The 21,663-nt window shown below is 40.0% G+C and overlaps 1 protein-coding gene and 1 non-coding gene across 12 annotated transcripts in view; one reads left to right on the top strand and one right to left on the bottom strand.

The window, feature by feature from the left end:
• The window catches only part of ATP8A1 (ATPase phospholipid transporting 8A1), a 230,854-nt gene that overhangs the window by 99,216 nt on the left and 109,975 nt on the right, over nucleotides 1-21,663 (bottom strand). For all 11 annotated transcript variants that reach the window (XM_081523434.1, XM_081522682.1, XM_081523201.1 and 8 more), the window contains 2 exons: nucleotides 20,635-20,774; nucleotides 4,469-4,607 (listed from right to left, as the gene is read on the bottom strand). In XM_081523434.1, the coding sequence (XP_081379560.1) occupies nucleotides 4,469-4,607; nucleotides 20,635-20,774 (279 nt within the window). The remainder of the gene's footprint in view (nucleotides 1-4,468; nucleotides 4,608-20,634; nucleotides 20,775-21,663) is intronic.
• TRNAC-GCA (transfer RNA cysteine (anticodon GCA)) lies at nucleotides 12,697-12,768 on the top strand. The gene has a single exon. It is a non-coding gene; the product is annotated as a tRNA-Cys (tRNA).

The following is a 21,663-nucleotide window of genomic DNA, read 5'->3' as shown; positions in this document are numbered from 1 at the left end:
TCTCAATGTTCTGAAAACCGATAAATGCATATGGCATACCCTTTATGATGACCAACATGTAGAGCAGAAGATGGGCCAGTGGTTGTTTTGGGAGAAGGATGCAGGAGGTTGTCTGGGTTTCTCTTGGACCACTGATCCCACCACTATCTCCCTGCCCTTGGACTGTTTTCACATTTTCTTTTCTCCTGCCCTCTCTTGCTTTGCTGTACTTGGTGCAGGGCAAACTCACCTGCTGATCAAACCTACTCTGCCCACTTGCACTTGTGTGCCTATAGCTGAATGTAGCTAGACAAAAACAGGGAACCTTTTTGGCCCAGTTCACATTTAAAACAGTACCATCTACACTCACTGCTTTTGTGATCTCATTCCTCAGTTTTCATTCCAATCCCAAAGAAAGGCAATGCCAAAGAATGCTCAAACTACTGCACAATTGCACTCATCTCACATGCTAGCAAAGTAACGCTCAAAATTCTCTAAGCCAGGCTTCAACAGTATGTGAACCGTGAATGTTCAGATGTTCAAGCTGAATTTAGAAAAGGCAGAGGAACCAGAGATCAAATTGCCAATGGATTGTTGATGGATCATTGAAAACGCAAGAGAGTTCCAGAAAAACATCTATTTCTGCTCCATTGACTATGCCAAAGCCTTTGACTGTGTGGGTCACAATCAACTGTGGAAAAGTCTTCAAGAGATGGGAATACCAGACTACTTTACCTGCCTCCTGAGAAATTTGTATGCAGGTCAAGGAGCAACAGTTACAACTGGACATGGAACAACAGACTGGTTCCAAATTGGGAAAGGAGTATGTCAAGGCTGTATATTGTCACACTGCTTATTTAACTTATGTGCAGAATACATCATGCAAAATGCTGGGCTGGATAAAGCACAAGCTGGCATCAAGATTGCTGGGAGAAATATCAATAACCTCAGATATGCAGATGACACCACCCTTATGGGTGAAAGCAAAGAAGAACTAAAGAGCCTCGTGATGAAAGTTAAAGAGGAGAGTGAAAAAGTTGGCTTAAAGCTCAACATTCAGAAAACTAAGATCATGGCATCTGGTCCCATCACTTCATGGGAAATAGATGGGGAAACAATGGAAACAGTAACAGACATTAATTTTTTTGGCTCCAAAATCACTGCAGATGGTGACTGCAGCCATGAAACTAAAAGATGCTTCCTCCTTGGAAGAAAAGCTATGACCAACCCAGACAGCATATTAAAAAGCAGAGACATTACTTTGCCAACAAAGGTCCATCCAGTTAAAGCTATGGTTTTTCCAGTAGTCATGTATGGATGTAAGAGTTGAACCATAAAGAAAGCTGAGCACCGAAGAATTGATGCTTTTGAACTGTGGTTTTGGAGGAGACTCTCAAGAGTCCCTTGGACTGCAAGAGGATCAAACCAGTACATCCTAAAGGAAATCAGTCCTAATATTCATTGGAAGGACTGATACTGAAGGTGAAACTCCAATATTTTGGCCACCTGATGAGAAGAACTGACCCATTTGGAAAGATCCTGATGCTGGGAAAGATTGAAGGCAGGAGAAGGGGATGACAGAGATTGAGATGGTTGGATGGCATCACTGACTCGATGGACATGAGTTTGAGCAAGCTCTGAGAGTTGGTGATGGACAGGGAAGCCTGGCATGCTGCAGTCCATGGAGTCGCAAAGAGTTGGACACAACTGAGTGACTGAACTGTACTCAAATGTTGACCATTCTAGAACTCATAAATTCCATTCAGACCTCTTTCTTAACTCTAGACTCTCACATGCCAGTGCCTACTTATAGCAGACATTTACGTGTAAAATAAACATCTCCAACTTAACGTATCTAAAATCAGGCTCTTAACCTCCCTCCAGAAAACTCGCTCCTCCTTTAGTCTTCCTCATTTGGTTAATGGCAACTCCACCCTTCAATTGCTAAGGCTAAAGCACCTTGAAGTTACCTGGGATTCCTTCCTTTCTTCCATACTCTGTGTCTAATCTATCAATCAATCCTGTTGGCTGTACCTTCAAAAATACATCCAGAATCCAACCATTCCTCACCACCTCTACTTTACCACCCAGGTTCAAGCATCACCATGTCCTACTTGGATTAATTCAACAGCCTCTGGCCGTCCTGCTTCAATACTTGCTTCCCTTTGAGTCTACTGTGAGTCTAGCAGCCACACAGATACATATAGCTTTTTTTTTTTTTTTTTTAATAGGAAAGTCAGATCAAGTGTCTCCTTTGCTTTGTTCAGTACCATGCAGTGGTTTTCCATCTCACTCAGAGTAAATGCCAAGACTGGACAACAGCATAGGTGGCTCCATCCAGACTGAGCTCTCTTACACTGCTCACCTCTTCTCCTCCTCTAGCCCCGTGCATATCTGCTCTTTCTGTAGGACAGAAGACAGCTCTCCCAAATCATTTGAGTGACAAGCTCCCTTTCTTCTCATAGCTTGTTTCTGGGCTTTCACTTTTTCAATACTTCTTCCTGACTTCCTGATTTAAAACTGAACCCCTCTGTGTAATGCCCTATTCTCCCTTCCCTGCTTTATTTTTCTTTAGAACAATTATTGCCATTGAATATATTATGTGTTTTTCTCATTTACTTTACTGTTTCCCTGACCAGAATCAGTGTTCCGATGGCAGAGGTTCTGATACATTTTGTTCTGTGTTCTTAACTGACGCCTGGCACCACAAGGCACCATAATCATTCACTGAATGAATGAATCTTACTTTCCTTTTTCTAGGAACTTTTAGGATTCTAGAAGTTAAGAGTTACTAGAAGCCACCATCCTTCTCTCCTTTTCATAGGTATTTTCACACTGGCTACATATCCAGGACCATCCTGAGGACTGTTCATCTTCCCCACAGATCACTCTTAACCACCATACATTCCCCCTCTATCTGTTGTTACACTGCTTTATCACATTTGCATTTTCCAGGTCTCCTGATTTTAAAGAATTCTGTATTCTCACACATCTTCTTTTCATTTTGTCTCTAACACCAGTGATAACTTTTATAATCAAAATTAACAACTTGCTTGGCTTGTAGGTTTCAATTTTATTGGCTAGGTTTGTTTTCTTTTTTCCCCCCTTTTGGCTGTACCCTGTGGCCTGCAGGATTTTAGTTCCCTGGCTAGGGATCACATCTGTGCTCCCACAGTGGAAGTGTGGAGTCTTAACCACTGGATGACCAGGGAAATCCTAGTTGTCTTTTAAAAATTAATTTTCCTCTATTAACATCAACTTACTATGACTTTATAGTATTTATCCTGTTTAATATAAATACTATATTTATAAGTATAGTATTTATCACAGAATATACTCTCGATTGCTCACATTTCTAAAAGGAATATTAGCTAAAATTTTTTTTTTTTTTACATAGATAATAAATACTTACTGACTTTCAAAAAATGTGGTTTCAGTTTGTGAATACTCCTGAAATGGTTTCTTTAATTTTGGGAGAGTCTTGTGTGTAATTTGCATGTAATTTGTATCATCAGTATCATCCAGAGGTTGATGTCAGGGTTCACAGTGCTCAGGCAACATACTACTGCTGAATTTGGGGGGAAAAAATGACTATTTTTCTTGCACATTACTGGTACTACAGGCCTCTACCAGCAAACTTTACCTTTCTCCTCTGTTACAGACTGAGTTGTGTCCCTACCTCCCAATTCATATGTTGAAGCCCCGACCACCAATGTGACAGCATTTGGAGACAGAGTCTTCAAGGAGTTAAAGTTAAATGAGATCATAAGGGTGATCCCTCATCCAACAGGACTAGTGTCCTTATAAGAAGAGGACAGAACACCAGACGCCTTGTGAGCATCCACAGAGGAGAGGTCAGGCGAGGACACACAGAGATACGACCATCTGCAAGCCAGGAGGGGAGGCCTCGCGAGAAACCAACTTGCTGACATCTTGATTTGGGGCTCCAGCTCCTAGGACTGTGAAGAGATAACTTTCTGACGCTTAAGTCACCTAATATGCCATATTCTATTATGGCAGCCCGAGCTGACTAATATAACCTCTTTCTGTAAAATTAGAATTAATTGTTAGATCAATGAAAACTGGCAAAACCGTACTTCCTATACCAGAAATAACCTTTGGTCACATAAACTAGTGTCAGTACACAAGCTTAGTACATAATCCTAGTCTCCAGACTTCGGCAGACAACTGCAGAAAGTTCATCTACATGTGTCATTTATGGAGGTGAATTAGGGGCAGGCAGAGTTCAAAGGTGAGAGAGGGCACTATGTGGCTGCAAGAGCTCAAGTTCGGCTGTATACATCGTCACTGGGTCTGTAAAGAGGGTACTGGGGCCATAAGTAAATAGGTAAGCTGAGTGAAACTACAAATAAGGAAATCTCAAAATACCAAATCTTTCAAATCTTTAAATATCTCAAATCTATCTTCTAAAATGTATCAAAACATGTTAAAAAGCACCATGACATAAAGTTTAAACTAGGTGAATTACCAATGTTAATGGCAGTTTCCTGCTTGTCTCCTGTAAGGATCCAGATTTTGATGTCTGCTTTCATTAGAGTTTCTATGGTTTCAGGCACTTGATCTTGTAATTTATCCTCAATGGCTGTAGCTCCCAGTAGTTGAAGATTCTGAAGAAAAAGAGCAGCAACATTTTTAAGATTAAGAAAATGGTTTAGAGTCTTTAAGAACAAACATTAAAGTGTTTTAAAATCAGAGACCAAACGATAATCCATGAATTCAGTGTGAATTCCAACTATTCCATTGAGTTTTTTCTCTCAAGGATTCCTGAATTTCATCCAGTACTTCTGACAGAAGACTGAAGCTACCTTACTCCTCCCTAAACACACACACACACACACACACACACACACACACACACACACACACACACACACACACAAAGGTAGAAGGAGGGAATCAAAAACAGTTAAGTAGGAGCAGGCAGCTACTAAGAAAACACAGAAACAAAAACTATGGAAGGTCACCACAGTGAAGAATAATCCAACTGACCTGGTTGAAAAAGAGTAAAGTTACATGCTGACATTATTAAATTACAATTGGATACAGTGTCAGGAAATGTAGACACACAATACAGTTAGGATGAATAAAGGAGCAACAAACAAAGGGACAGCATTAGTCTCTGAAAGAAAGAACAGGCTGAGTGTTTTTCAAATGGTTCCATGTTTGTGTAGCGGAAGGTCAGAGTCCATTAAAGATCTCTTGCTTATTAGGTGGTATCTTTCATATAAGACTGGACACAACCAAAACACTCTGTGGAAAGCTGTTCCAATCTTGGACAAAGAAGAATGGTTTCTTCTCTCATCTTCCTAAATGGAGGGAAAGGGAGAACAATCTCCTGGCTGTTAGGGAACCCTGGCTTGTCAAATGGAAACAAGTAATGGTGTTTTTCGTCCTGAATACATAGGCATGTGCAATGATGGATTAAGATTTAAACCTATCTATCCTGTGACCAGGCATTGTCACCAGTTGGGTACCCTTCCCAACGGTGTTCTGCAAGCCACAACCAACTTATTCTTAGTCTTAGGCATTTTCCCCATAACCTAACCTCCAGAATGAAGTACTTCAGCATTTACCTTTCTTCTCAACCATTCCTTTCCTGCCTGCCTTTATGTTTCATTTACACTGTCAGACAAGGACAGAACAGATACAAGGGAAGTTATTGCAAAGGATAGTGTCTGGGTTGGTAGTAATGAAGAAAGCATTCCACTTTCTATTTTTTCTCTAACATTAAGTCCTATTTACTTTTCATCAAAATCCAAGTCTAAAAATAGCCCCAAGTCTTGGTAGGTATGGAAAATAAAGTTAGATATATATACAAACATGTAAAATTGAGAGTGTGTGTGTGGGTATAGTTGCTGAGTCTATTACTTAGGAATGTTTTTGGCTATAAATAATAGGAAAATCTGACTAAAAGTAGCTTAAGTAAAGTTCCATATTTCTTATATCATTAGTACTGAAGTGGGTATTTTGGGTAAAAGATGGTTGGCTTGACTATATTTCCACTCATTCTCTAGATCTCTCTCAATGTCTCACTGTGACTGTCACAGCTACAACAACCACTCTGAAGACAAGAATAAGGAGGTGAAAGCAAATGTATCCATCTCTTATTTGAAGAGCAAAAGGGTTTATAAAATTCCTCAGCATATTTCTAAATATAGCAACTGGCCAGATGGTGCTACATGGCCATCCCTAACTATCAACATTTAACCTTTCTAGACTTAGTGGAGGTGGCAAGGCAGAATGGGGATGGGAGTAGGTGGTGAATGAGCCAGTTTACAGTCTCTGCTACAATGCTTAAACATAGATGTGTGCACACGCATTCAGTTCAGTTCAGTCACTCAGTTGTGTCCAACTCTTTGCGACCCCATGGACTGCAGCACGCCAGACTTCCCTGCCCATCACCGACTCCAGGAGCTTATGCAAACTCATGTCCATCAAGTTGGTGATGCCATCCAACCATCTCATCCTCTGTCATCCCCTTCTCCTCCTGCCTTCAATCTTTCCCAGCATCAGGGTCTTTTCCAATGAGTCAGTTCTTCCCATCAGGTGACCAAAGTACTGGAGCTCCAGCTTCAGCATCAGTCCTTCCAATGAATATTCAGGACTGATTTCCTTTAGGATGGACTGGTTGGATCTCCTTACAGTCCAAGGGACTCTCAAGAGTCTTCTCCAACACCACATACATTAGTGTTTGTATATACATGCATGTAGGTATTTACATGTGTATGTATGGACATAGATACACACATATCCCCCACTGCCCTGCTCTGGCTCACCCTATAAGTCCAAATTCAAAAGCTACTGCTCTTTTGAAGTTTTCATTTACTTCTTAACTCAAGTTTTTCACTCATCTGTGCTCTGATAGAACTTTGCCATTTTTACACATCTTGAAAGTGAAAGTGTTAGTTGCTGAGTCATATCTGACTCTTTGCAACCTCATGGACTATAGCCTGCCAGTCTCCTCTGTCCATGGAATTCTCTGAACAAGAATACTGGAGTGGATTGCTATTCCCTTCTCCAGGGGCTCTTCCTAACCCAGGGGTTGAACCCGGGTCTCCTGCATTGCAGGCAGATTCTTAACTGCCTGAGCTACAAGGGAAGCCCTTAATTTATCATATTAAGGTTAACTGTTTAAATGTATGACTCTGGTAGTTTTGTTCAAAAGTAGGGACCATATCTTCAAGCTCATTGTTTTACAAATGAGGTGACAGAAGCCCAGATAGGGGCAATGATAAACGACAGTGACGTACTGGGTAAGATTATAGAAGGGTAGGGCTTGAACCAAGATTTCCTGTATTGCCCATCCCATTCTTGCCCCTTTCTTAACGATGGTGCCCAGAACAACAGTCAGCTCTCAGTCTCATAAACGGTGGCTGAATTAAATGAAATGGGCATCAGTGTGTCAAGAGCTAGTATTGACTTCTTTATTCAAGTACTTCTCTACTTAAGTAATATTAAAGAGAGGAACAAATGGAGCTCTCGCTTTGGTTGCAGGCTGATGTCCCAATTTGGCAACAGGGAGGGTAGGGCCCTAACCTGGGCATATTCCTTGTAAGAATGCTGGCCTGAGCACTAAGTGCTGACTCAAGGAAGACCCTGTAAGGCCAGATACTGAGGTGATGCTGAAGAAGGGCTCTGGGGAGTCTTTTATAAAGAAAGGAAGTTTTAAACTGAAAAAAAAGCATGGATCATGTCTTATTCATCTTTATATTGTATCCCCAGAACGCTGATAGTCAGAGTTTGATATATTTGCACAGAGTATCACAATTGGGTGATTATCATAAACAAAGAAAGAAAGAAAGAAAAAAACCCCAAAACACCCAAATCCAAATGTTCTAAAGTACTGTTGCAATCTAGACCATTTTCCCTTCAATATACTCCAAATAACTTACGCAGCTATTAGATGCACTTGATGCATGACTTCTTAGTATATAATATATATGACAGGAAGGCAAATTTCCTTCTTTAAAAACATGGTATTACTTTATCATCTTTAATGGGAAGCAGATTCGAAATCTATCAAAACCTGATGAATAATTATCATCAAGAAGTTCAAGAATGAAAAGGAAGACCAGTTCAGCATCATCTATGCTAGCCTCACAACTGCTGAATTTCAACACTGAGACAATGATTTCATCGATTCTTTCAGCTACTCTTAGGACATTAGTAGCTCAATCATTCTGGCCCACATCCCAGCAAAGACCAGGATAGAGCTCTTTTCAAATGTTAGATATTCTACAGAAGGCATGGTAAGATTTTTAAAGGATCTCATGAAGATAGTTGAGTAATACATGCTCTCAAAAATTTTAAACCAAAAAATTAATTTTTTTTTGTAATATTTCACAAAACACTGGGGTAGATAATATGAAAGCCAAGATGTGAATATATCAATTAGAAATAAATAAACAAACATATTTGTATATCATCTAGTTCTATTCTAAGGGGATAAATGAGCACAGGAAGTATACGGGTATCCACTGCCCTGCACAAGCCTAATACAAATAAAATGACTGCTCAGGGGAGATTATATTGAAAACACATTTGAAAGAAGGAAAGCAGCTGGTTTTGTACAGGTAAAAAGGAAACATTTTTCAAACCAGGCAAAAATAAAGTACCAAAGATGTAGGGCCAGCAATGTACATTTCGAGAAATGTCATAAGCAGGTTAACGTGCAGTGTTTTGGTGGCTATGAGAACAGGAATTTCCAGTGAAACATTTCTGAATATTCAGCAAAACTGCAGTGGGTTTACTTTGTTCCCTGTAAAAGAAAAACTGAATCTGAAAGCCTGTTAATTTCCCCTTTATCCTAAGAGCTCCTCAAGTATGGCACTTACTGATTTTAGCAGAGGGTTCTGCAGCTTCCTTTCCTCTGGCTTCGATGTCATTTATTGTGAGATTAGATCTTGAGTGATAGACTGTTCAGTCTCTGGAAATTAATATCTTTAGCTACATAACGATCATTAGGAAAAAAGATTTGAACTTTGCGTGCTTTTCCTGATCTTAACACAAGAGTGTTTAGGCCATAATCAATTTCATCCCAAACATGTATTACCTTACACAGATGGCCACTAATGGTCACTATGGGAATTACATATTCAGCAAGTGTTGAAACGTGATAAAATTCCCATGGCATTTATGGAATTAAAAAAAAAAAAGCCTAAAACACTAATTTTACTTTCAAAATGTAACTGTGCCAAAAGTTATAAAGGTTTCAGTTGATGCCTCTTTGACATAGATTTAGTTATTACTGAAAAATTATGAAATAATATTTATTTACCCAGTAAAGTCCTCAATAATCTTATTTTCTCTTTTAGATGTTTCTGATGTAATTTTTTAAAAAAAGATAAAAATATAAAAGTTCTACCCTAGTAAAGATAAAAAGCTTCATGCAGAGTACTTAAAAACTATGGTAAAATGTATTATGACAGATTTAGAAATTATATTCTTTCCCTAATACATGTATATTTTACTAAATAATAGAACCTCAAAGTGATTTATTCCACATTAACAAATATTGGTCAGGGTTTAGATCTATTTTGTATTTTTTTTAAAGTTTGTGATATGTTCCTAAATGAGAAAAAGCACAGGAACTTGGGCTTCAGATTATAACACGGACTATTTGGCAGAAGTTTCTTTGAAGACAAATAAAAGAAATAATACTGGCAAATAAATGTTATCACTGGAGTAAATATGGATAAATACTAGTAACATTTGGTAACCTTTATTACAACATAAAAGACTGTGATTCGGAAAATGAAGAAACATTTCCGTAGCCGAGAAATATCAGATACTGCTAAGTGCTTTACACTGATTCCTTCAGTTAGTAGGGAGGTTGAGTAAACTATATAAGACTGAATCAGGGTACAGCCGAGCTGGGATGGTAAGAACAAGATACCAAGAATAATATGCACCCCAAGGCAGCGAATGAGAAGTGAAATTGAGATTAAGTGAAAGTTAGAAGTTTATATAAATCATCAGATTCTTAAACATTTGTCTCTGTTGCTCAGTTTTTAGTAATAGTCTGTTTCTATGAATGGGTTTCAGCCTCAGTCCCGAGGCACTCTGGCCAGGCGTACCTGTTTCCTGTTTCCACCTGTATGCCCCAGACTCACATTCTGGGACGGACTCCCTTCCAAGCACACATGCATGCCTGCATCGTCTCTCTCTCACACACCCGCACAGTCTTGCCCTTGTGGGCAAGACGGTGGGACACAACCAGAGTCCCTTCCTTCCTGGGATTTGTGCTTCAGAATCTGTTCTTTGGGGTCCTCCCTGCCTTGTTTTCTGACTGTACCCTCCTTGCTTTTTATTGGTATCTGTTTCTTCTAGCTTCTGCTGCCTGGCTGTCATCAAGCCCCAAGTACTTAGCCACAGGAGTAGCAATGGAGAGCAGGGGTCTTCATATTTTACCTGAAGGGCTGATTACACAGATCAGCGGACCCCATACCCAGAGCTTTTCACTGAGTTCGTCTCTGGTGAAACCTGGAAATGTGCACTGGTAACTAAGCAGCTAGTTTGAGGACCTAATTGCTCATTTCCAGCAAGGCTGACAAAACTTTCTATAAAGCGACAGATGGTAAATACTTTCAGGTTTGAGGGTCATACACTCTGTGCTGTAATGACTCAATTCTGTCATTGTAAAGACAATTTGTAAACAAATAGGTGGAGCTGTGTTCTAATGAAACTTTATTTACAAAAACAGGTGGTGGGTGGAAGTGGTTCTTGGGCTGGAGTTTGCAGATCCTTGATGCGAAACAGTGGTGAGCAGCCCATCTCTGTATCAGCCTCCATTCTGACTGATCAGTCTTGATACTTCCTTGGTCAGCTCCAACCCTTCTTACTTAGCCTGGCCTTAGGTCCTCTGGTTCCATTTCTCTCCTCTCCTTCCAATCCCAAACTACAAAGCCTCTCAACTGTAACGTATGATTACCATCAGAGAAAAACAGTACTCTCCCTAAATAATCACATGACTATATGCTATATACTATCTTAAAAGTAAACGGAAAATTTTCTGTGAGTACAAAAGATAAACACAGGAAATAAGTATTTTCTTAGTCTGGGTGGCTCAAAAAACCCATCCAACATCAGTAAACATCTGACCTTAAATCCTAAAGAAGAATTAAGACTTAGCCAAGCACTTGGGAGAGGTAGGGAGGGATGGGTGAAGAAATTCCAAACAGAAGACATCACATCTGTGAAGACACAGGTATGCTAAAGCGTATTGTGTTTGAGAAGCTGCCATTTAGTCAATATGGAACCAATAAATGAAGGGAGGTATGTGCTGATTTAAATAGGTGATTTAAATGCTAATTTAATAGGGTTGTTCTGATGATAAAATTGGATCGGTCATCTCAAACTCTGAATAGTAAGGAAAACGATGAGCCTGGAAGAGCTGGCAGGGAATGAAAATCAAAGTGGTTATTTTTTTATGTTGGGGATTCCCAAGGCACAGGGCATCTGGAGAAGAATTTCAGAAGGGGAGGGACAGGATCAGATTTATATCTCAGAAAGTTCACTGGTGGCCAACTGGGGATGGAATGGGAAGAACAGAGGGTGAAAGACCAGTTCAGAGGTTATGGCAGTCATCACACTTTTTAGCTTTAAAATATGGAAGCTCTGGAATACAGAGTCCCTGGTGGCCATGGGCCTCTCAGAGGCATTCCATAATGCTGGCTCTCCAAGGCTGCCACATTCCACTGGACATCATTCACTCTTGTGCTTTCCTTCTCAAAATCACTTTGCACACAACAAAGTGGTTGTATTTAAGAGAAGAGAATCTTGTATCTCTGTCCTTTCAGCTAAAGCTGGGCTAGACCAAGAGCGTTAAATCATTGGCATGGCTCATTGACCTGGTTCTGGAGAAATCGTGCCACCTAGGCCAAGAAGGAGGTTTTATCTTGGTGCTTTTTAAACCACAGAAATCATATTTGAACTCTCACATAGCCAAAGGCTTGCCAAATAAGGTCAGAATTCACACACCCAGCTGAAAAGAATCAGGATTTGAGAGGCCATTGGGTGTAGCCAGCAAAAAACAACACATCCATCTTATCTGAGTGAGAAGACGGCAAAACCCATTGTGGAAAGCCTACCGCGAAGTGTTTATAATAAGGGTTTGATCAGCCAGAAAGGAGGAGCGTGGGATTAGAGATCTAAGGGAACACTGAGTACTTTTAGTAAGAAGACTCTAAAAGAGGAGTTGAGGGAAATCATGACAAGCATACCCCCACCTTCCCCTTGAAGGAGGAGAGAGTATATTACATTACACAAGGCACACACAGCTTGTCTCATCTCCTAAGCGGATGGGTCCTGAACATACTATGTCTCCCGATTCCAAGAGCTGATTTCATGATGACTCAACTATATGAGTGGTTACTTTTATTTTTCAAGATGCCAATGTTTTACATATATTCTTGCTTTCTTTTAAACCACTAGCAGAATAACATATGGATTAGGAACATGCAATTTGGAATTAAGACAGAACTGTGATTTGAATCCCTGCTCAGCCAACTACTGGATATGCTCCTGCTGCTTAGCCGCTCAGTCACGTCCGACTCTTTGCAACCCCATGGACCACAGCCCGCCAGGCTCCTCTGCCCATGGAATTCTCCAAGCAAGAATACTGGAGTGGGTTGCCATGCCCTCCTCCAGGGGATCTTCCCAACCCAGGAATTGAACCTGGGTCTCCTGCATTGGGCTTCCCTGGTAGCTCAGTTGGTAAAGAATCTGCCTGCAGTGCAGGAGACCCAGGTTCGATCCCTGGGTTGGGAAGATCCCCTGGAGAAGGAAATGGCAACCCACTCCAGTATTCCTGCCTGAGAATTCCATGGACAGAGGAGGCTGGTGGGCTACAGTCCATAGGGTCGCAAAAGTTGGACATGACCTAGTGACTAAACTCAACTCAACTTACTCCTATGTTGCAGGCAGATTCTTTACCACTGAGCCACCATGGAAGCCCACTTAGCAAGATAAGGCTAATAATACGGCTGTACTAGAGTTGGTATAAGGATGAAAATTGATTGTTTAGCTCAACTTTCTCTTTTTTTTTTTATTTTATTTGAGTAGTCAGGTAGGAAAAAATGTTGAGTACTTACTTAAGACCTAGGAATGTCTATATTTTTTGTATAACCCACTTGCTTTGTTAATATTAATAAATTATATGTATTGAAAAATGCAACAACAAATTGTAAAAAAAAAAAAAAAAAAAACACACCAACAAAGGTGAAATAAAACATAAGCAGAAACAGAGGTTATAACATTTTCTTGCTTACCCCAATGGCTCATGTTAGAAGCCTATGTTAGAAGCCCTGGAACTAAATAATCAGGTTAAGGAACAGAGGAGCAGGGGACGTGGAGCTTAGTAAAGTCTCAAAAACTGGCAGGTCCTCTTAGTAGATAAGCTGACAGACTGCAAATGTTCTTAAGCAAACAGTAAAACAGGAAACTACTGGAATTTGAAACCACGAAATCATCAGTACATCATGTAAATTTTCATCTAGTACATTTCAGTTTTTAGTACAAATGAAAGTGATATTGGCAGCTACTAAGAATAGAACCGGGTAGTTTTATCTGAAAAAGCATTCAATGCGAATACAGAAGTTACTGTGAATTTGGCAGTCATAAATGTTCAGGAAAAGTTCTGTTTTTCATTAAGTTTTATATTTCTCTAGGAATCCTCTACACCACTCGCCGCCACACGTTGGGAAGGGTGCTGGACTGCTGTTAGTCACCAGAGTGTAATGGTTGATCTATATTACGCCACATCAAGGCAGGCTTCAAACAAAAAAAATCCCAGAAATGTCAACCATATGTGGGGGGAGGAATCAAGGAAATAATGTAAAAAAGATCACTAACTCCCTCGCTGTCCTAGCTCAGTGCCTATCGCAGTGCCCAGGGTGCTAGGTCCTGTCTGCCATGACATTTTCCAGCATTCAACACTACCTCACTCTCAGCATTGAAACGAAGACAAGGATTTTCCCATCCTTTTTCCTTTCTGTGCCCCCATAGCCCACAACAGCACCTGACAAGTGCTGGGGCATGGGGCATTTGTTGTTGAATCTTTCCAACCACGTGCTTCCCACATTTACATGTTAAATAACTTGGAAAACAGCGTGGGTTTTTTTTTTTTTAATGACTGAGTCTAAACTTGTAACAAATGGATTCTGTAAAATCCTTATCTATCTTTTCTAACACATTCTTAAAGTCACATCCTTAGTGACAACACATTTGAAATCAACATATTCCATGTGCAGAAAGCATGCACTATGTGGGTAATAGAAGGCAGGCTTTCATTAAGCAAACACTAAGTAAATTTAGCCTTTGAATTAATTATTTAATTGACTCATTCATTTATTCATCAAATATTTATTCAGTGATTAATACCATCCAGCCAGGCAGTTCTTGGAGCCACAGAGACAAATCAGATAAAACGACCCTGCTCTCATGAAGCTTCAATCTAGTGGAGGATAGATATTAATTGTGAATTATAAAATTTGTACATATAAGACACACCATAGCTTGATTCAAACGGGAGCTAAACATTGCCAAAACTGTAGCTTCCTGATTACTCTTAAGTTCAAAAATGATCCTCTCTGATCCATAATTAATTAAAAAAAAAAACCACCTTTGGCAGAAGCATAGCATAAATTTTCATTTTTAAGAAGCATATTTTGCAATTTATGCCTCAAAATATGAGAAGAAAACAAGAACAATGTCATCATCAGGGAAATACTGTTTTGATCACTGCCCAATCTAGACATGTATTATATAATATATCTATTTTCTGCAATGCTCAAGATAAACAAGTTGCTTTTGTAAGCATCTCAAGTGATTACAAGGTAATTCATGTAACGCTAAAGATATAATTGCATTTTCTTATTGAAGCAAATAAATTTAAAAAATTTCTCAAAAACTCTATTTACCATGAAGGAATATCTTCATGTTTCAAACAATGGTTTAATTATAAAATATTCCCCAATAAGTAAGATCAGACCCCTCTGTACTACTAGTTTTCAAAGGAACTCATCAGCACATTACGAGTATGAGGCAAATAAATTTTGTCTTAGAAATAAATGTGAAGTAGTAGATCAAAGAGGAAGGTGAGACATTTCAGAGAAACCACTGCTAAAGAAGTATAAGGCTTGGTAATTATTCTGTTGTTTATTTGCAATTTCCCCCTAACCAAATACAAATAAATCAATTCTTAACTTAATACATAATCTAATATTTAAAGACACAGACCAACAGTATAAGGGGTTTCATAATATTCTAAATTATAAATCCAAATACACTGCCCTTCAAAAGAAAGAGGCTAAAGAAGGTAAAGCAGGTCAAGTGTGTTATCTGAAAGAATGAAACAACTGTAAATTTTCTCAAGTGGTGATAAACAGAGATGAAGAGGTGTTTCCTGTCCACAAAACCCAAGTGATGCTACAATTCTCAAACTGGGTCAAGACACCTTAAGTATCTGATGTGATTCTCATATCCCTTCTGCATTTTAACTATGTGAGCCTTCTTGTTCCTGAATGTCTTGGGTTTCCCGGTAATAAATGTCACCTTCTTGACCTTTATTTAGTAATAGAAAAAAATGTTTCAGGAACATCTTGAAACAACTCATAGCGTTAGAAATGATCTCTTTTTAATCCAGAAAAGTATAACATCTGAATGAAAGTGCTGGAGTCCAAACTATACAACCGTGTAGCAGAGATGTTGATGAGGTTATACAGATGGATATAAAAGTCCTAAATCCTCTAACTATGACTGTCACTAGGGAAAAGTCCATCAAGAGCATTTTGTCCAGCCTCCCACATTCTCTCTCCTCTCTCCTTTACTGTACCCTGGAGGTAAAGGGGGACCTTCTGGAGCTCACATGTGCTGGGTAGAAATGTCACAAAGCATTGTATCACAGGACAGATGGCATTATCTCCTGGGAGGTTCTTGGCCTATTTGGATATATTTTTTCAGATTATGCTAGGAGTCACAGCCCCCAAGGAAAAAAGGCTTTAACTAAATTTTGAAAACTGAATTACCTGTTTGAACAAACACTAGAGAGATAACATAGAGAGCAGGGTGTAAAAGTACAACCTTAAACATATTATAAAATTGTCACTTATTTTATAACATTAAAATATATTCTTGTTTTCAGGAAGAGCTTCTACAAATCTTTTGTATTTTGAATGTCTTTAATATAATGCCATAATACCATTAATTGGTCATCACTATTTCAAATATGTCCAGCAATGTCTTGTGTATGACCACAGGATGTCCTGATCTTTTGTTGAAATGTGAGGTAAAGTATCTATAGCAATTTTGAGAAGCATGTTTCCTAAAAAAATTTCACAGACAAGAGGAATATAATCTGGTTTCCAAACTGTGCTCCACAGAGCCCCAAAGTCCTGAAAAGCCCCTCATGGATCATGATGAGGGCAAGGTAGGGTTGTAGGGGGAGAGCCAGTTAGGGGCTTCTCCCCACTTCTCCACTTGTTAACAGCACAGTTCTGCTTTTATATATTCTATGTATTAAAAATATGTAAGTATATTCAGGCAATATTTACTTTGGGAAATAGGTTCTACTCTTTAAAAAAAGAGAGACTGAAAATAATTTGAAAGTCACTAGCTTACATGCTAAAGTCCAATATTATGGTTGATATAAAAATAGATCCTAATCACAAGAAAAACAGATTACATAATAAACAAGTCTCATTTAAAGTAGCTAAGGAAGAAGCCCAAAGGGATGAAACTAGGGCTTCCCTGGTGGCTCAGAAGGTAAAGAGGTAAATCTACCGGCAATGCAGGAGACCCAGGTTCGATCCTTGGATTAGGAAGATCCCCTGGAGAAGGAAATGGCTACCTACCCTAGTATTCTTGCCTGGAGCATTCCAATGACAGAGGAGCCTGGTGGGCTACAGTCCATGAGGTCACAAACACTCGGACACAACTGAGCAATGAACACTCTCACTTTCAGGACTATGACAGCTAAATTTACAGTCAGTGACACAGCAGCAGAATCTGCTCTATGTTGAAACCTGCCTCATTACCACATGTGACAGCAGCTCCCCACAGCTTCCACTGAATACTAACCCCACCTGATTTTAATAAAGAATGGAGGCTCAAAAGGGAGACATGTTAGCACCCTGACTACCTACAGTTCCCAAATGATCAGGGTTGGGAAAATAATTTTTTCAGAAAAGCTTTTAGTTGCAGGGACCCCTTTGTGTTCTTGTTCCTATTCATTTTCTCCTAAAAGACATTTGCTATTCTTCAGTGGGTAAAATAATCTCTTGAGGCTGATTTCAAAAACTACCAAAGCTTGTGGGTCTGAAAGCTTGTGGGTCACTCCTGGATTTCCTGGAGGAATTAGTTCAGACCATGACACTCAGAGTATTCCTTATTTGGTTGGGCGTCCCTGATACCTAGCATTTATCAATCACCTAATGAAAGTTAATTAAGTTAATTACTGAAAGAAACTATGGTTTCAGGGGATATAGAAAATCAGTCCTTATTCAGAACAAGCTGGCTGAACCAATCTCTATCTTTCTTATTTTTCAATAAAAATTAAGAGAGTATGACTTATCACAAAGTAAAAAAGGAATTAGCTATAAATTCTCTTTTTCTTTTATTTTAGGTAAGAGGTAGTCATAAGAGAGACTTCTGTATCTGTAAACTGCTGCTGCTGCTGCTAAGTCGCTGCAGTCGTGTCCGACTCTGTGCGACCCCATAGACGGCAGCCCACCAGGCTCCCCCGTCCCTGGGATTCTCCAGGCAAGAACACTGGAGTGGGTTGCCATTTCCTCCTCATCTGTAAACTAAAAATATGTAAATATATGTAATGGATTTCCCCAGACAGCTTAAATTTCAATGTGACTCACGATCGCCATCTGCTGGAAGAAAGGTTGAATATCTGTTTTAGTTAAAAGAGGGAAGTCAAAATTTAATAACAGATATTAAACACACACACAACTGTTAAACCTATAAAATTGTATCTATAAACTCTAGGACATTCTCAGTAAAAACATTAGTCACATTAAACATTCAACTCCAGAACTGGCTCCAAAGCGTTTCATGTAGAAATGAAATTTAATGGTTAGAATCCACTTAAAATATATTTATTGTTAGTTGTTATATATTAATTCTATCATTGCCATATGAGAAAAGACTACATTATATTTAGACTGTGTAGGAAAGGAGACTGGAGGAAAAGAATCATCTCCAAGCAGAGTAATCTTTTTTAATTTCTCAAAAGATTATCTGTGTGTGAGTCACTCAGTCATGCGACCTAATGGACTGTACCCGGCCGGCCAGGCTCCTCTGTCCACAGAATTCTCCTGGCAAGAATACTGGAGTGGATTGTCATTCCCTTCTCCCGGGAATCTTCCCAACCCAGGGATCGAACCCCAGTCTCCTGCATTGCAGGCAGACTCTTTGCTGTCTGAGCCACTAGGGAAACCCTCTCAAAGAGTGAGAAAAGCCAATGTTTAAAAATCAATAATACTATTAGTGCTTTTAAACAATATGTGACTTTGGAGACAATGAAAGAGATTATGGTCATGGTCTCATAAATAAAATATTATTTTATTTCACTACATGATATTGCAAAGATGTAAGCATATATACAATATTAGAAAAGAAAGAGAGAAATTCAGTAAGTGGATTGATAACAAGTCTCCTGGTGGGTGTACACATCTACAATTGGTGGTGGAGGTGGGGTTTATCAACTTGAAAGGTTTCATACATTCTATCACAAGTCTTCTGAGAAATAAGGAAGATACAAAATAAGTTCAAACATAAGGGAGGGACGAGAAACAAACTAGCTTCTAAGGGGATCTCAGTCTACTGAGGAGACAGGAGGGCAGTACCCAGAGTCACAGGGAACTACATGGCAGAGAATATCACCCCCAGGTGGAGCATACCAGTCCTGGTGTTACACAGAACAGAGGGCATGTGGGGAGAGAAGGGCATGTGGGGAGAGTCCAGGGATGCATCCACAGTGCTGGCTGCCACTCAAGACACGAAGTACCAGGAAGCACATTGACAGACGAAGAAAAAAAAAACATGTCAGCATTCCTCACCTGAAGGTGAGATCAACTGTGGCTAACAGGCAAAGCCCGAGTCTATGCCTTACAAACAGGAGTACAGTTGAAGGAATTATGTAAGTGGCAAGTTATTTAATGGAAACTTAAAGGCTGGAATGAAGACACTTGAGTGGCTAAGAGCCTGAACTTGAGCCAGAGTAAGAATTCTGACTTACATTCTTATGTGCCGAGGAACGTCCTCCAAATTACTTAACCTCTCTGGTGCCTTGATTTCTCCATTTATATAGTTGAGATAATTAACACTGCTGCTGCTGCTGCTAAGTCGCTTCAGTCATGTCCAACTCTGTGTGACCCCGTAGACGGCAGCCCACCACCAGTCTCCCCTGTCCCTGGGATTCTCTAGGCAAGAACACTGGAGTGGGTTGCCATTTCCTTCTCCAGTGCATGAAAGGGAAAAGTGAAAGTGAAGTTGCTCAGTTGTGTCTGACTCTTAGTGATCCCATGGACTGTAGCCTACCAGGCTCCTCCATCCACGGGATTTTCCAGGCAAGAGTACTGGAGTGGGGTGCCATTGCCTTTTCCGTAATTAACACTACCTACCTCAAAGGGATGCTATGAAGATTAAGTAGGTTTTTAATTAAGTAGGTTAAATATTCAAGTGCTCCAAACAGCACCTGGCACACAGTCAGTACAACATAAAAATGTTTGCTATTCTGAATTCAGGAAGCAAGATTTCTTGCTGTTCATGAAGCATCAATCATGGTGTATCCATCACTTTTTGGCTGAATAGCCTTGGTTTCTTTATCAGTAAAGCGAGGATATTTATAGTTGTGGTACAAATGATGCATGTATCTAAGTGAACAATGACAGGCCAGGTATAAGCACTGGATTGTTCACTGTACATTCTTTATTATTGGTTATGGAGTAACACGGCTATATATTTATTATAGTATTTTGTATTATACATTATGTGCTTAGTTGCTCAGTCTTTGCCACCTCATGGACTGTAGCCTGCTGGCTCCTCTGTCCATGGGGATTCTCCAGGCAAGAATACTGGAGTGGGTTGCCATGCCTTCCTTCAGGGGATCTTCCCAATACAGGGATCGAACCTGGGTGTCCTGCGTTGCAGGCAGATTCTTTACCATCTGAGCCACCAGGGAAGCCCAAGAATACTGTGGGTTGCAATGTCCTCCTCCAGGGGATCTTCCCAACCCAGGGATCAAATCCACATCTCCTTCACTGCAGGTGGATTCTTTACCGTCTGAGCCACCTGGGAAGCCTACTGCATCTATACACACTTGTATGCAGCTTTTATGCATGTTTGTGTCGGGGGAGAGGGTATGCGATGAAGACGCAATGGAAGATGTTGACAAGGAGCTTGCAAGACTGGATCAACCTCAGTTTGATCCAAAACTGTGAAAAGAGCCCAAATTTATACCAAGTAAGTCTAGAGAATTTTTGGAAAAAACTGAGTTGTCAGTGCTTAGACGAGAGGAGATTCAACAGTGGTGTGTCAAGACATTTTGATTTTTATTCTAGTGGCCCCTTGAAACAAGAATGGAGTTTTCTGGAAATCAAACTTTCCTCACAAGCAGAAGAGTTGTACCTTTTCGATTAACTCGTAGCTCTCTTCGAGTTTGAGCAGCCTGTTCTGCACAGATGTGGATGCACGCTGATAGACGGCTCGCCACTCCTGAAAGTCGCTTTCTGAGATCTCAGCCACGGCAAAACACAAGGTTCTTAACCCTGAAAAAAGGGAGCATGTCCCCCGCAACATAAGATTTTGTTCAGAAATCCGACACTTCCATTTGTTTTGAACAAAATCTCATTTCAAAAACACTGATTCAGAATGCTGAAGTCTGACTCGAGTTTGATGGAACCTTAGTGTCAACTGTGTATTCACAGTCCTCTGGCCTTTACCAGCGGCACCTGGCTTTTAATTCCCCAGCTCTTTCAATCCATCCTTCATGCCTCGAGTAACTTTTCTAAAATCCTAATCTGATAAGGTTATTCCTTTGCTTGAAGTCTTTTACTCATTCTCCAAGATGAAGTTAAAACCCCAAAGTCTGCCTCAGTCATCACACATCAATTGCCTTCAACTTCATTCTCTGCCATCCACTTCCCATGGTAGGGTCTTTGCACAAATTGGTCTTTTTTTTTTTTCTCCATTCCACCCTCCCCCAACCCCCCTCCACTGCCTGCCTTGCATATACTTTAAGACTCAGTTTTGAAAATCATCTCTTTGAAGACTTCTCCTCTCACCCACACCCCAACACTTCTGTGGTGTTGGGGTTCTGTGGACAACGTTTCATGTTTTTCCTGTGATCTCCTACATGAGCTTGAAGCTTCTGGAGTTCCAGGGTCCTGGAGTTCTTCACACCTGTAACTCCAGTGCTGAGCACAGTGGCTGGCTCATTAATAATGGCCTCATAGATGCTTATGAAGGAAGGAATAGAGGGACCCCAATGGGGTGTACTGGGAGAGTCACCTTCCTCTAACTATATTTATTACAGCGGATTTGTAGTATAAGAAGTCTAAAAAATTGAGGGACAGTGACAAAAAAAAAGAATACCCATCAGAAACACCTGGGAAAACAATCACAGCTGATGTCTGGAGTGACCTATTTCCCGTACTC

The sequence above is a fragment of the Giraffa tippelskirchi genome, chromosome 1 (assembly GCF_054371585.1).
Source record: "Giraffa tippelskirchi isolate mGirTip1 chromosome 1, T2T-mGirTip1v1.2.pri, whole genome shotgun sequence".
In the NCBI taxonomy this organism is placed as follows: domain Eukaryota; kingdom Metazoa; phylum Chordata; class Mammalia; order Artiodactyla; family Giraffidae; genus Giraffa; species Giraffa tippelskirchi.
The sequence above is the reverse complement of the archived record's forward strand: the minus strand, read 5'-3'. Positions and strand labels throughout refer to the sequence as shown.